This window comes from Vigna radiata, chromosome 7 (genome assembly GCF_000741045.1).
Source record: "Vigna radiata var. radiata cultivar VC1973A chromosome 7, Vradiata_ver6, whole genome shotgun sequence".
Classification (NCBI taxonomy): Eukaryota; Viridiplantae; Streptophyta; class Magnoliopsida; order Fabales; family Fabaceae; genus Vigna; species Vigna radiata.
In genome coordinates, this window is record NC_028357.1 from 32,024,137 (window position 1) to 32,041,705 (window position 17,569).

Sequence of the window (17,569 nt, forward strand, 5' to 3'; positions counted from 1 at the left end):
TACGACCCATACAAGCTATGCGTCATCGACATAATAATTCCTACTCTTATTCTCTTCACTTTATTAATCACTTCATTAAGAAAGAAAAAACATATTCTTTATTTGGAATAAACGGAGACAACAAAAAGACCTGAAAGGCAACAAATTATTAGCAATATACTAGAATTGACAGACTTGGTGTTTGTCCGAATATTGAGAAATTATTAGCAGTTTGTTTTAAATCATATACGAGAGAATTATTAGTTGTACCATTCTTTTCCGTGATTTTCATCATTTTAAGACACTATTTTTTTCTTATTTATGTCTTATTCACTTGAAGGAATTTGGGAAAGAATAACTGATTGGATTTGAACATAAATTTTTTGTTGTTTATTTGAGTTAATTTGGAGGTAAGTGAAAGTGAATTTAGAAGTAAATTTTTTTAAATTGTCCCATAAATTAAATAATACACTAATTCTCCCTAACTTTACTTCTAAATCCACTCTCACTTACCTCCAAATCCACTCAAATAAACAACAACAAAAATGATTTTCAAATTCACTCAATTACTCTCCCCCAAATCCCTTCAAGTAAACAAGACATTAGTGTTTTAGTATTTGAGAAAGAAAAAATCATTTTTCTTTTTAAGATTTTATTGCTATTTTTTTTTATTATGAGAGAATGATATTGTTTTCTTTTTGAACTTAAAGAGAATATATTGTTATATTTTTTTCTTTAGTAAAATTATACCATTGTTTAGTATCAATTTTTCTTACCTTTTATTTTACTTGTCAATTCTTATGTTGCTATTTTAATATTTGACCATTATATTAATGATAGATTATCTCAGTATGTCATGTGATTTTAGTTAGTTTGATTTTTCACATTAAGAAATATTATTCTTGTTACGAATGTAGAAATGTGAAAATAAATGAGTAAAAGTCAACACCAAACCAAACCAACAATATAAATATAAATGTTATTTGTCTTTTAATTGTAAAATTTAGTTAAAATTGAATTTTTGTTGCTACTTGTAACATTAAAAAAATATAACATTATACTATATAAAAGTCATTATATATTTAATATAAAAGATTAGATAAAAAAGATTATAAAGTGAAATTTACTGTCATCCAAAAGCAACTATAAAGTTTACTTTATATACAAATGGGTTAACCAAATCTATGTACACAATCTAGTTTAAAGAAAACTAAGCAACAACATTCCTTCTAGTGTTTGGTCCAGAAAAACCTTATCTCCCTCTGTTCACACGCACAGAATGATCATAACAAAGAAAAGAAACCAAAGGAACATACAAACACAAGCACAATAAAAGGGTAAGTTAGAATGCAACAATTTATGATATATTAAGACATGTTAAACATTCACATAAGAACACATAGCACATTAAACCAACACAAACACTTTATGTATGACAACCGTTTGACTTGACTATCCAGATTAGTATGAATATTGAGTTATGGAAGTTCATGACTTGTTATGGTGAAACAGTTGACCCACCCCAAGCTACCACACAAGATTAATTCGTTATAACTCGCCTTAGGCCAAGGTAAAGCCCCTAGAATAGGACATATCTTGCTATTCTCACGACATGCCTCATCCTTCTCTACTTGAGAATGAGTGACTATTATAATGTCACGATGAACTCCAAGACTGAGCTTCCCAATTCATACTTACAAGACTTGAAATCACCACTAAGAAGTTCCTCCTTGAAACTCTCTTCCATACCTTTGAAACTATTGAGATCACTTCACATTCACATAATATACCAATACGTGAGACTATTGATTATACATTAAAAAAATAGAAACACCTTTACAATTCATCAGAAATCATACAATAACACAATTTTCTTCCTAATAACTCGATACTTACACTAGGCAAGAAAAACAACTTTGAAACCCTCACTAACAACTCTGAAAGGGTCCAAAACCTCCAAAACAACCTAAAGAACGTCTAAAATTGATATCTGGATCCCTGAATTTGAGATTTCCAAAACCTGAAAAACCTAAAACTGGTGCAATGGTGCTCAATGCCCTAGCTTCTGTTTTCTGGCACTTAGCACCCTAGCCCCTAGAATAGGGCGCTCAACGTCCTGTTTGGGAGCTCGGGTGTTATCAACATATTTTAACTCTTTTTGAATTTTCTAAAGACCCTTAGGACTCTCCAGACCTTGAGAAAACTCTTAAACACTACTGTAACTCAAAATGACTCATTAAAACTCAACTTCACTCCTATAAGTTACCCAAACTCAATTTTACACTTTCTAACCCCCTTATCAGTATACAAACTGCATAACCAAGTTTAAATACATTTGTTATCAACCTCCAACACCTCATTTTCATCCCAATCATCCAACTTTCAATTTCCAACACCTAAAACCTCTAAAATGGACTAGAAACCCAACCTATGAAGCAATTATATCACTTTCATGACAATTTTCATCCCAATCATCCAACTTTCAATTCCAACACCTAAAACCTCTAAAATGGACTAGAAACCCAACCTATGAAGCAATTATATCACTTTCATGACAATTTTTCTGATACAAACCTCTAAACAAGTCCTAACCGATCTCATAACATACTCTAAATTCTTCAAAATAATTCACAACCTTCCCTCACAATTTCATCATCCAAAACCTCAAGTTTGAACCAAAAACATGTAAAACCTCTCTCACAAACCATTCAGAACCTCCTACACCAAATTTTACTAGTTTGAAAGCTTTCATAAGTCCTAAATGACTTCCCAAATGACCTCAAACTGTTGTTTAATTCAACTTACCAGTTCCTCAAAAATTCATTTATCAACACCTTCCTTTTATGCTTAAAACTCAAGTAAATGACACTTTTTCAATTCAACCCATTTCAAACCATCAACCATCATACATAATCAAGACGGCAGAAACATTTAAACATTTCATACCAAGCATTCAAAAATCATTTATCATCATGAAGGAAAAATAGTGTGAGCATCAACCTAGAAATTATTACTCAAATCAATTTATCATTCAATTAAACCATAAATTTCACACGATAAACATAATCTACAAAGTCTAGCTTCCCTTACCTCACAAGAAAATTGTCTGACTCTAAAACGTCCCACCAGTTGCTTGAAACCCAAGTAATTCCTAAACGAGCCTACAAAACACCAAATTAGAAGTTGACAGAGTCCTTAGAACTTTAGATTAACCAAAAATGAGTAGGAGAAGCATGATCACATGTAACGAAATTTGATTCTTCTGAAAATAGATTAGGAACTTCCTGATAATTCAACTTCCTGATCACACATGCAACCAAAACTTACTTGTTCTATTCTTGAAATTAATCGGCTAGATATGAAGATAATTCAACTATGATTTCTTAGGAACTTCTTGAGTAATCAAACAGATGATTAAGGGAAGAGAAATCTTAAAGAGATTGAGAGAAAACAAAGAGAAAAAGTTTTCGAGAGATAGATAGTGTTTTAAATAATGGGACGAGTTTATAAAATTTTATTTATATTATTCAATTATTTTAAAATAAAATACTCAGTCTCGTTGTTTTAAAACGTCTACCAACTCTAATGTTCTATTTTCTAGGCTTTTATAATATTTACTATTATTTTTACTTTTTTTATTATTTTATCTTTATCCAATTATTATTTAATATTTATATAATTATAACTTTTATATTTAATAATAAAATAAAAAAATGTATATTCTTTTGACATTTAATATCTAATAACATGACATATTTTATTTTTGAAAAAGATAATAATTAATATTTAAAACAATAAAAGACGGATACATACAAAAGAGTATACCATCTTCCGAATAAAGATGAAAATAAAATAAAAATTTCAAACATATTAGTACGAGAATGAAATAAGATTGACATGAAAACTCTCCCATACTAAAACCTGTGAGAAGATATTGTAATTTCTTTTAATAAAATCACATTATTACTCATTATCAAATTTATTTATCTTTTTTTTCTTTCATATTTTTAGTTAAGAGTCTTTTTTTTATTCACCAACACGTGAACGTAATAATTAATTAAAGAAAATTGATATAATCATTCTACACGTCCTCATTTCATTTTAAGTGCCACACTGGTCTTTTAATTTAGAGTGATTCTTCCTGCACCTCATCCCTTTTTTCTTACACCTCCCAAATTACCATTTTATCCTTCCTTTATTCATGAGAGAATATTTTGATTCTGTAAAAGTACTGAAAAAGCTGGTTATTGTGATTTCCAATGCTCCTTTCTCATCCATTTCAGAAGACTACTCTTGGACCTCTACACCCCCCCTTCATTGAGTGTTTCTCCCTGCACCTCACCCCTTTCTCCCTGCACCTCCCAACTTACCATTTTATCCTTCCTTTAATAAAAGTCAAACGTAATAATGATTGTATTAATGATTTGTTAACCACTAATACCTCCTAACTACCAACAACCATCGTATCTCGTGCTATAAACCCTAAAAACCCTAATACATGCACCTCCTTCTTCTTCTATCTTGGTTTTTTGTTGTACTTATAGAGAAGCATTGAGTTTTTGTTGTCGTTGCACTCACAAACATTGAGTTCTCTGTTTCATACTATTAACTTGACTGATCAGAGTGGTGGCTGCTGGTGCGAGCAAGAAGAACGGTAGCGGTTGGTGGTGCGAGGAAGAAGAAGAAAACGTCGAAACAGGTCAGTAAAAACCCTGCCGCATTTATGAGTTGCGTTCGCGCTTAACCGCACTTCGAGTTGCGGTTAAGGCGTGCCGCATTTCGAAAGGCGTTTTGTTGCAGCCGCATGTCCGAGTTGCGGCGTTTCCTGCAGCCGCATGTCGGAGTTGCGGCGTCACCCAACCGCATTTCGTGTTGCGGTTAATTTTCCAACTTTTTGTTCGCGTTATGTGATTGTTCTGTGTTATGGATTTGATTTATATATATCTGGGATGTGTTATGCATGATGATTTGATCTATATTATAGTTTGAAGTTATGGATTATGATTTAAGTTTGAAGATGAAATTAAAACCTGATATAAATTTGAAAGCTTTCGGAATCAAGACACGAACCATGGCCTTTCAGGAGTGAAATCTTATGTCCTGTAGTGTTCTCTTTAGAATTCTCTTATGATATTAGTCTTCGTGAGATAGATCTTATGTCCTGTAGTGTGTTCTGTAGTTTAAAAATGGATTTGATGCACCCCGTGAAGAAGTAAAAGCCTTGTTTTGTGAGATAGATTTCTCTGCTTCCTTTGGATCCACTAAATATAGTTTGATAGCCTAAGACAACCATTTTATGCAAATATCTTACTGGTAAAGAACTTAGATGTTAGCTGTTTGTATAAATTCCTGTATGCAATCAACTTTAACACATATTAACTTTGTTTTCTTTGTTTCCTTTATTTGGTGTTAATACGAAATATGGCTTGGTTTATGACACTTTGTTTAGAAAAATTTTGTTCTTCAGCATCTATAGTTAGGTTCTGTAAGTTTTAAATGATATTAACTTGTAACATATTAATTTTATATTATTATTATTATATATTAGTGTATTTTGTGATTGTGATATATTAAGAAAATAATATTTTCTAGATATAACTTAGATGTATTGTAATTTAGGATTACTTGAAAAAAAAATTATTTTTACGATATATTTTTAATAAAATTTAATTATTAATTATTTATAAATAATTATTTATTATCTAAATAAAAAAAATTTCAATCTTATTTTACGACATTTATTTCATGAATGTTTATAGCTTAACCAACTTATTTGTAATTTGATTTTAATTTTGAAAATTTTTCTTAATATCTTAGTAGTTTTTTTTGTTTAATTTTTGAATTTTTTTAATGTAGGTTGTATTTATTTGTATAAGATGGATAGTTATCCATTTTTGGATTCTCAAATGAATTCTGATTTTATGTCGGAATTTTCTTCCTTTATAAACGAAGTCGGTGAGGGTGATTACACAGATAAATTTTCTACTGATGAAATATTCTCATCACGTGACGATATGATTGATTGGGTTCGGAAGATTGTATTTCAGCTTGGATTTGTGGTCGTCATCATAAGATCTGACACAGCAACTGGTGAACCTGGAAGAAAGACATTCGTTGTGCTAGGCTGTGAAAGGAGTGAGAAATATAGAAAGTATAAGCAAGACGTGTAACCTAGTGTGTCTGGCACGAGAAAATGTGAGTGTCCATTTAAGTTGAGGGGTAAACCTAAAGGACACGGTTGGGTGTTAAAGGTTATGTGTGGTTATCACAACCATGAATTAGCTGAGACTTTGGTCGGTCATCCTTATGCGGGGAGGTTAAATGCTGCTGAACAGTCAATTCTTATTGACATGACTAAGAGTCAAGTTAAACCTGCAAATATTCTNTTGACTCTTAAAGAGCATAATGAAGATAACGTGACAACTATAAAACAAATATATAACGCGAGATACACTTACAAACAATCTTTGAGAGGGTCGAGAACTGAAATGCAACAGTTGATGATGTTGTTAGATAGAGACAAATACATCCAACATAGTAGATGTTTGGAAGATTCTGACGTAGTAAGTGACCTATTTTGGACACATCCTGATTCAGCGCACCTGGTCAATTCATTTAATATTGTGTTCTTAATGGATACGACATACAAGACAAACAAATATCGTCTTCCGTTGCTTGAGATCGTTGGAGTCACGTCCATTGGTTTGACATTCACAGCCGCTTTTGCATTGCTTTCAAGTGAACGCCAAAATAATTTCACTTGGGCATTGGAAATGTTTAGACGATTACTATTGACAACAGAGGGCGGTCCACGAGTTGTTGTCATTGATAGAGACATTGCTTTGATAAATGCCATTACCAATGTCTTCCCTGAGACATATCGTATGCTTTGTACATTCCACATTATGAAGAATGTGAAAGCGAAATGCAAGATGTTAGTGGATAATGCTGAGGCATTGGATGGGTTGATGGAACTATGGCAAAATGTGATGGATTGTGACGACCAGTCCAAGTCTGGTGGTTATGTTTATCGTTTTGAGTATGCCTCTGTTGCGTGGCCTTTATTTTTTGATTATGTCAACCGTACTTGGATCATGCCGTATAAGACATGCTTCGTCAAGGCGTGGACGAACAAAGTCATGCATCTAGGCAACACTACAACAAACAGGTAATTGTTATTGTTAATTTTTTTACTTATGTATTTCATATTTGTTGTCATAGTATTAATGTGTTTTGTCACAGGGTTGAGTCTGCGCATTGGAACCTGAAGAGATTATTGGGGTCTAGTATGGGAGACCTATGCTCGTGTTGGGATNCTATGCATAATGTCATTGTCCTACAGCATAATAAGATCAGAGCGTCCTTTGAAAAAAGTATTAACTTAAAGAGTGATGCTTATAAAGCACTGAGATATAAAAGACTTGTTGGACGTGTTTCACGATACGCTCTTGAACTTATTGCTGATGAAGTAGAGCGAGTGAATAAAATAGGTTTGGACAGTGCTCGTTGTGGATGCATTTTGAGCTCAACATATGGCCTACCATGTGCTTGTATTTTAGCACGATATGATCTTGGAATGATTCCTATTGGTGAAATACATGTTATCTGGACCCGTTTAAGCATTTCAAGAACTGTGTCTACNGAATCGCTTCCAGAGTTTAGCCTTGATCGTGAAGTTGAACTGGTACAACAACGATTCAAAAATGTTGACATTGGTGAAAAAGTCAACATAAGACATAAGATGCTAGAAATTGCTTGCCCAGAGATGACGTCTATGCTTGCTCCGACGCATAAAGTGAAGACAAAAGGTGCACAGAAGACTAAAGTTGCACGACATGATAGGTCTACGAAACGTGACCCATCATATTTTGAGCACGTTGACACTTTTGTTTCCAGGACAGAGCCTTCTTCTTCACGAAAATCTCAAGTCAAATCAAAGCCGAAAGAATTTGCGCGAAGGGCAGTACCATTCTTAAATCAATTTCATCTGATTTGTCAACCATACATTGTAGATGTTGTTGATGTTGTTGCTGATGGTCATTGCGGTTATCGATGCATTACTGCCTTGTTGGGTTTAGGTGAAGAGGCATGACCTACTATCCGACATAACCTTTATGAAGAACTAACTCAGTGGCGTGATGAATACGCAAATTTAGTAGGAAGCTACGATCGATTGGAAGAACTACGTCAGTCATTAATTGTCCACGATCGATCATAGGTATTTCTTCAAAAACCTCATAAAAATTAGCTAATTATTTCTTTGTATTTCTTTTCATAAATACTTACCTTATTTCCATTACAGGTTAATGCTAAGAAGTGAATGACCATACCGGACATTGGTTATGCCATTGCAAATAGGTACAATGTCATCTTAGTAATCATGTCATTGTCGTTACTGTTATAATAACTCTGTTAAAAACCATGTCATATCAGCTTTTATGGAAGTTGCATGGTCTCTCAATTTTTTTTAATTAAATCTTTATTTTTAAAAAATGAAAACAATTAAATCATTGTCACTAATATATATACGAACACCATTAAAAATTGTATCATTATATATATATATATATATTGTATATAATAGTAGTGTGACGTAAATGTCACATATCATCATCATGTTACCTTTCATTACATTAGTTTTAATTTGATTCTGTATTTTTATTTTGTCTTAATTTAATTTTAATTTTTTTAAATTTAAATAATTTTATCTTTCTCCAAATATAAACCAAATTTAATTTTGAATATAAAGATTTATACAAATATTTTTGGAATTGATACTTTTATTTAATATTTTTAACAATTTTAAGTTTACTTATATTTATATTTAATTAAGTATATAAATGTTAATTATGTTATTTAAATATATTTATAACAGTTTAAAAAATAATGTCGATTTTTTAAACGATGTATCTCAATAAATAATTTAATGACGTAAAATTTCATTTTTTTAAATAAAAAATTAGAGAAATTTCGTGAAAACTCTAATCAAAGTTAGTTTTTGTTGCTTATTCTTTCACACTTTTCCATATTTTATTTCAATTCTTACTTTTACCAATCACGTTTTATTTTAACTTTTATAGATATATTTAAATAACATAATTAAGATTTACACAATTAATTAAATATAAATATAAATAAACTTAATCTTTTTAAAAATATTTAATCAAAATGTCAATATTAGTAAAAATATTTGTATAATATTAATATACAAATTAAATTTTGTTTAAATTTGAAAAAAAACTTAATCCAAACTAATACAATGATGACACGTGATATGAAAGTGATACTGTCAATATCACCTCACATTGTTATTGTCACATAACATAATGTTTTAACAAACTTATTTATTTTAAAAATATAAAAAAATTATAAACAAACACATGACATTCTTTTTTAAACTAGTAATATAATAACAACAAAAATCTAATTGCTTTAATTTTTCAAAAATGAAACTCAATTACTAAACCAATTAAGTTCTGTTTAGAAGTTCTACTAAATCAAATTTTTAATTTTAAATAAAATAAGAACTATGTCAAAGACTTTTTGTATATATCTATCTTTATTATGCTTTTAGGAAATAAAGTAATTAACTTTTTTATTTTAAAAATCTTAACTAAGATATAATTTATTTTATTAAATTTATAAAATATAAATTAAATATTTCCATAAATAACATTTAAATGATTTAATTATGAGAAAATTATATTAATTCATGATATTCTTTTAGAATTGTATTCATACTTTTCTTTCATAGACTTTGCATAACTTATGTCATAAAAAAATAAACATATATTTCTTATTTTATTTATAGTTATGCTTATGTTTTTTGAAATACTTATATTTATATGGAAGTTACATTTAAATGTAATGACAACTTAATAAATATACGCCTTCATTTAATAGATATTTAATTATTTTATTAATATTCCAAAATATAATTTTTTATATTTTTATGAGACATTTTTTTATTTATTTATATTTATAGTGAAATTATATTTAATTATAACGATAACTTAATAAATTTATTCATTCATTTAAAAAATATTCAATTATTTTACGTTAATTTTCTAAAATATAAATTTTTATATTTTTATGAAATATTTTTTTTATTAAGGAGCAATACATTTTTTAGAAATGGTTATTATATAATAGTGAAGTTGTTTATTTTGATAGAAAATGTTTAATTATTTTAAAATTCATTTTTTATTTTTCATGATTTTTGTTTAAATTTTAGCAATTATATTACTTTTAAAAGAGATAAGAGACATAAATATCATTATATTGTAGTAGTAGAAACACATGCGTGACTTTTACTTTATGATAATGGAAAAATAAAAATTACTATTAAAATAAAAGATGTTATTAAATTTATAAAAATATACTTTAAAAAAATTAAATAATCAATAAAAGAAATATATTAATAGGAATAAAATCGATAATGAAATGTATATACTAAACCATTATATATATAAAAAAAAACTATAAAAATCAAAGAAGACAAATTTTTTTAGAAACTAAAAAAAGGATAATTATTATATAGTTATATTTTGTGAAACGTAGAAGATAAATGCTTTTAGAGACTACAAAAAAATGTAATTATTATTTAGTTAAAAACTTAGGGGAATAATATCCATTTAAAATTGTTAAAAAATGTGAATTTGATTAAATAACATTAACGAAAATAACTGCACTTTTCTCTTTTATTAAAGAAGTTCTCTTTATTGTTTTTCAGAGAAAGATTAAATATCTATTTTAGAATTGTAAGAAAAAATGTGAATGCCGTTTAATATAAGGTTTTGTAATTTTTACTTTTCATTAAAGACACTCTATTATTTATTCATTGTTTTTCAACTATTTGACTAGAGAAAAGCCAAATAATTGTAATTTATTGTATATTATTAAATAATTTAATTTAAATTAAACAACTTAATTTAATATTACATTATTATTCGAAGTTGTTAAAAAGAAAAAATGTTCAAGATAATTTTTTTCACGGTAAAAAGAAGTAATTTCTTTGCATTCAAAATTAGAAAATGTACTTAAAATCCTTTAAACAGGCCTAAATAATTGGATAGCTAGATAGTTAGTAAACAAACCTCGTTTGCCCATAAAAGATTGGGATCAAATCAAAGTTCTTTTGATTCCACAACAGATGAACGTAAATTCAATTTATGCAAAAATAAAACCTTGGATTATAAAATTTCTGTACCAATTTAAACTCATCAATTGAATCATTCTCAGTATCAAGCAAGGTCTTCAATGGCCATGCCTTGTGGTAGTGTGTTCTTGCAGTGAGAAACAGAAGAAAGAAAACACAGCAAATAGGAAACAGATGGACAAAAATAACTGAATTCATTTCATTTCATTTCAATCTGAATGACTCGTGGAACTAAAGAATTTGGACTTACATAACAAAGAATGAAACAATGATATCTGAAATGACCCTATGCTCTAGACAATGATCATGACTAAAAAAACAAATAACAGAAGGCAGTATTGCTCTGTATGTATTGATACAAATTGCACCAACTAAATTTTGGGCTACCAAATCTTATCTGCAACAAAGAATGAAAGAATAATAATGATAGTAATGATGGTGATGACAATTTCCCTACCTAGAAAGAATACTTCCCTTTACGTGTGTATAAGCTTGACTGTGAAGAAATCAATGAAGAAAGAAAATGAAATCATGTTGGGTGAGAAAAAGAGGACGAGGTACCGGCAACATCAACAGGAACCCAAGCTGAAACAGTGTACAAAGGTTGCTCAAGCCAACTAAGAGTAACCCCTGTTGCTCCTTCAATCTCCACCTTCTTTATACTGTAACTCTCACAAGAATACATCTTCAACAGCAACTGGCTCTGACTCATTTCCCTCTCAGAAACTCCCAAACATCTCAACCCTCCTTGCTCCACCAACATCCTCCTCCACTTCCCGAAACTCTCGTGTCTCTCCAACCTCTCCCTCCCTTCACATGCCACCATGTTTTTTATCTCCCTCCCGTACATCTCCTCTATCTTCACCCTCACTGCACTCTCTTGCGCCACCCCAGTTTCCTCGATGCAATCGAACAACGCTGAGTAATACTTCAACGACTTGCACACCCTTGCTTCCAACCTTGCCTCGTTGTGTTCTGCTTCCTGTTCGGCCACCACCACCACGCTCGGATTCGTGCTGCGGATCAGTCCCAAGAAATCCCTCAAAGCTCCTCCGCTTCCGTCGTAAAGCGTCTTGTGCAGCTGCAAAATGCAGTTCACGGCCACTGTTTCCTGCTCCTTCACGTGGAGCATCCACAGCCTCACGTCTTCGAGTCTGTCCACGACGGGGTGGAACTCGAAGGGGAGGTTCAGCGCTTCCGCGAAGCCCGCGAGTCTGTCTCCGGTTTCGTTTAGCTCTTGCTTTGATTCTCCTATTCCCGTGATTCTCACGTGACTCGGAGGGTGCGTTCTCGACGCTAGGCTCTGGAACAAGCTTGGCCATTGAAGACCTTGCTTGATGTCGAAGTCTATTATGTGAACTCTGTCTTTTCCTTCAAACGCCCTCAGCAGCATCTCGTTTGATGTGAAATGGATAAACTTGGGAATTGGGGTCACCTGGTTGAGAAGCCTCAGTGCAGTTCCGGTTTCGTCATCCTCCACCATGTCTCGGGAAGTTGTGGTAATGTGAAAAACATGAGGCCAAAGCCTTGTTACTCTGATGGCCAAGGCTTCTGTGAAATAAGCGCATATGCGGCTTATGGGGGTTCCCCTTGGAGACGCAAGATCACCTAATTTTGCGATGAACTGGTTTATAGCAGCTACGTTTCTTGATCCAATGGCATCCACGCAGCCAGTGAGAAAGCTAACGAGTTCCAACCCGTGATGATCATCTTCTTCCCCTGTCTCCACCTCGTGGTGATGGTAAGGATTTCCCGAACCGTTTCCCACTTCATGTTCTGACGCGTTCTCGTTTAGCCTCAGGCTTTGGCTCTCAGAAGAAGCGTTGGAGACCGACCCTTCAGTTGCATGGTCGTTGTGATGCTGGCGAGGACGGTGGCTACCCTCACCGAAGTTGGTAATCTTTGTTACACATGATTCCAGCCACGGGTTTAAGGGAAAAGGTGCAGAATGAGACACCACTTCAGAAGGAACAAAACAAACCGTCTCTTCCTCCGGGGAGAAAGCAAGTGAAGTGTTGTTGAGCCCTCCTAAAGTGTTACCCTCAACGCCAGGCTGAAACCAGAAGTTATCACCGGAATTGTCACGCTCCGTGATACCCTTTTTCCTCTTGGGTACGTTGGTGAAGGACTCATCGTGCTCCGCGAGCCTTTTCAAACTCTTGTCCTTGATGGACTCTTCCACCAATGGTGTTGCCGCTGTGATGGCCAAAGGTGGGAGTCGAATGTTGTGCTTGAGAGAACATGTGCTGGTCTTGGCTTCTATGGGTTTCTCCACCGAGAGCCCCACTGGCCTGAGGGGCTGCGAGCGTGAAGAGCTGTCTTTGCGTGTGAAGGTAGAACATGGCAAATCCAACCTCTGCGTGCTCATGGAAGGTCGCGGAAAATGGCAGGCTTGAAACGGTGCTGGTGCTTCGCTCCTCAATCTGTGGCTCGGTGACAACAATGTCGAACTAGAACACCCAGCCAACATCGTCTATGCTTTTTGAAGGCCTGTTGTTTCACTAACCCCAATGCTGCTGCTTCTCTTTCCCTTCCCTTTCTCTTTATCTAGTAATAACTTTGATCAACTGTGCAAAAATATGTACTATTCTTTTCCTATAAAAGCTTAATCCGCATGCGTATGTGAAGAAGAGAGAAAATGCAGTGTGAGAATCTATGTGAGTGTGTGGAAATTTTGTAAAGAATTATTTTGTGTCAAAAACAAAGGAATCCGATGAATTTAAGAAACTGTTTGTGGTTGATTATATGTTTACAAGTAATCCGAAGTGTTCCTATATGAAATGAATCTGAAAAAATGGAAAGAATAAGAAGTTATTGGTATATGCAGGAAAGAATGAAAGAATTGAAGAGTGTAAGGAAAAAGAGCTAGCTAGACATGAATGCAATCATCGGATTCCCTGAGCGTTCAAAGAAGGGACATTATAGGAAGTGTGAAGTGGTTTGCGGTTGAGAAAGAAGGGATGAGAAACAGAAACATACACCTTGGAATTGGCGGCAGAAGAAGTCCTGAGAAATAGTGAAAGGCATATTAGCAGTGGAAACGTTGAACAAGTCCGTCATTGCAGCAGCGGTTGAAGTAAAAGGCAGAAACCCAACCTCTGAATGCACTTTAAACATGCATTTGCTTCAATGAAGAAGAAGGAACAAGAGAAGACTACTAGAAACCCCCCCACCCCCCTCTCACTTACCCAAAAGATAACACAAACCTTTACCAGTGCTTTTATATATGACAAACTACGTACGATTTCCCTCCACCACCATGTTGTGTTATACTCTTCTTCTTCTTCTTCTTCTTCTTCTTCTTCTTCACCACTCCATCACAGTAGGTAGTTGTAGTTATCCCCTCTTCTCTTCTCTTCTCTTCTCTTCTTCTCTGGTCCTACGAGTGCTTTCATCTACCAGCATGAGAGCAAAAGTAAGGAATATGATGATGACAACATGCTTCGGAAAGGGACAGAAACACTTTGCTCCTGCGCCCTCCGATTCAGATCCAACGGTCCAGAGCTCAGGATTTACATTACCGTTGAGCCATGTCGGTGAAATATGACCGTTGCTAAGAGGGAGTTGGTGTACGGACAACTCATTCCACTCAGACTTTTCACGTGCCACGTTGAACGTATTGTCCCCTGATATCCGTTCACTTGACCGTTACTTTTACACCTTATAATTACACCACTTATTATTCCTTTTTTTTAAATACTTTTTTTATTTGTTTTCTAATTAAATTATTTGTATTTTTGGATGGAGTAGTTCTCCATTAAATAAAATACAATTTTTTTTTTCTTTTTGAGCATATTTTATTTTCATGATGGTGTCTAGTGAAACACGTGGCACACGAGTGGAGAAGGTCCCAGAATTGGATGCTCCTCCTCGTCTTGACCATTGATGATGACTTGACTGCTCTAGTTATTTTGGTGTTTAGAAAGTGAGAACAATAATTTCCTTTATCCTAATGCTAATCATGCTAAAATTAATTTGATTTTTCTGGTTAATGTATTTTTTACTTAATATTTCACCTTTCATTATTATTTTTTTTTCTGAGAGATTTTTAGACCACTTATTTTATCTGTAAAAGACCAAAATTTAATTATAGTATAAAAATTGTCAAAAATAATTTCATAAGGACGTAACTTGTACTTTATCAGCATAATAAAGTTATTTTTGAATAACTCAAACTTACACTCCAAAAATGAATTAACTTGAATTTCTTTTGGACAAAAGTGAATGTAAATAAGTTAATAGCCCAAGAGTGACATTACATTCTTCTTTTCTTTATCTATAGATTCTCAAGTATCCAGATTCATGTAAATATATATTTATATATAGAATATTTTACACATTTTTTTTATTTCACTTTTAGGTAACGGTTAAATTAGAAAGTTATACTATCATTTTTATCTTTCGAATAACCGTTAATTTATATTTTATATTTTAAAATTAAAATAATTATTTTATTATTTTATCCTTTTAAATTATTATTTATTTAAATTTAGTTACTTATAATATGGCATTTGCTTAAAAATATATGAGAGAGAAAGAGAGAGATGGATTACAAAAATCCTTTAACATAATTTATTATTATTTTCTATAAATATATTTAAAAATATCTCATTAAAAATAAAATAAAAAACATAAATATTAATTTAATGTTAAACATTATTGTTATTATTATTATTATATATATATATATATATATATATATATCAAATTGTTTAAAATTTGACTTTGAATAAAAACTAAACTATAATATAATATATATTGATATTTGATATTTTTTATTTAATTACTTCGCGATTATTCACTTAAGACAATTATAAAAACATATATAATCAGCATTCGTTAAGTAATTTAATGCTTCGTCAAATACAATTAAGAGTATTAAATTTACTTAAACGCAGATGTTATAAAAATTTTGAAATTTTGATTAATGGCCGTTGAATCTACACATATAAACTTATAGATATTTAATTACGAGGTTTGTTAGGTTAGATATATCTTAAAATATACCCAATTTTAGTTAAGAAAAATAGTTTTATATACTATAAATTTTAAATCGAGATTAAGAATATTTAAATAATTTTTAATACTTTTTTATTTTCTTATTTTAAATTAAAAATAAAAATTATTAAAATATTCTGTATTTAAAGTATTTTTTTTATAAATGAATAATTTTTCAATTAAAATTTGGTATATTTAAAAAGTTATAAAAGTTAGCAAACTCTTTTAATTAATTAATTATATATATATATATATATATATATATATATATAATTATTATTTTTTAAAATACTATTTCTAAAATATAAATTCAAACTAAAATAAAAACTTGACATAATATTGGTATAATATTCGTCGCTATTGCTATAGTATTTAATATTAAGTAAACTAAATTATAAAATATATTTTTGTTTGGAAATAAACTATTTTTAAAACAATAGTATACTGTTATATTTTTTACATTAATAATAATAATTATTATTATTATAAGCATGAAAGCATTTAATATGTGGATAAAAAATAATTAATCAAAAATATAATAATTTACCTTTTTTTATTTTTAATATTTTTTAAAATTGTATTCTAAGCACTATTTTATTACTTAATATTAAAAATTTCAAAAACAAAATTAAATACAAAAAAAACTTCAAAAATATAATTTTTTATTTAATATAATTACTTGTTATATAAAAAATTTAACCATTTCTAATATATTTAAATATATTGAACTTAAATTGTTTCAATTGAAATTATTTAATATTTCAATTGTTTTATATTTGATAAGACAATTTAAATTTATTAAAGTTTAATTTTGTTATTTAGACAAACTATTTTTATTATTATTAAATCTTAAAAATTATTTAAATCTTAAAGTTAATAATTTAAATTGATTATTAATAGTAATTAATTTTTTAGTGGATATTAATTTATATTTATTTTTCAGAAGTTTGATAATTTTTACTTGATACTAACGAAGTTTATTTATATTTAATGATATTTTTTTATTCAAAATATTAATTGTAATGATCTAATTAACATATATAATAGGTTTAATCATTCAAGTTGTTTATATTTTTTTAGTATCCATATTTTCTATTATTTTTTGTCTCACTTGAGTTTTTATTTTGATAATGAAAATAATCAAATCCTTGTCAACAGTACATCATTAAATAGATGTTACATGTTAGTTCTTAGTATTTTTTATTTTTTTTAATTATTTTTATTTATATATTTTTTTTAAAAAAAATTATCCACGTGCCAAACTAATGTTGTGTTACGTGACAGCGGAATGTGAGAATAACAATGTCACACGTTATTGTATTAGTCTCAATTTCATCCTTATATTTTTATTTTCTCTCACTTTAATCCTAACTTTTTTAAAATTAAATAATTTTGTCTCTTTCCAAAATCAAACGAAATTTAATTGGTATATAT

The 17,569-nt window shown here is 30.5% G+C and overlaps 1 protein-coding gene and 1 pseudogene across 3 annotated transcripts; one reads left to right on the forward strand and one right to left on the reverse strand.

The window, feature by feature from the left end:
- Window positions 1–5,855: 5,855 nt before the first annotated feature.
- Window positions 5,856–8,071, forward strand: LOC106766311 (annotated as a pseudogene).
- A 3,243-nt stretch (window positions 8,072–11,314) lies between these two features.
- LOC106769171 (scarecrow-like protein 28) lies at window positions 11,315–14,542 on the reverse strand. 3 transcript variants are annotated; one of them, XM_022783460.1, is made up of 2 exons: window positions 14,344–14,542; window positions 11,315–14,143 (listed from the first exon to the last, which is right to left on the reverse strand). In XM_022783460.1, exon 2 carries the CDS (start codon window positions 13,605–13,607, stop codon window positions 11,667–11,669), a length of 1,941 nt encoding a protein of 646 aa, XP_022639181.1. In that variant the 5' UTR covers window positions 13,608–14,143; window positions 14,344–14,542; the 3' UTR covers window positions 11,315–11,666. The 3 variants fall into 3 exon arrangements, with proteins under 3 accessions (XP_022639181.1, XP_014510163.1, XP_014510164.1); XM_014654677.2 differs by having other exon boundaries at window positions 14,326–14,542; XM_014654678.2 differs by lacking the exon at window positions 14,344–14,542 and adding an exon at window positions 14,234–14,340.
- Between the last annotated feature and the right edge of the window lie 3,027 nt (window positions 14,543–17,569).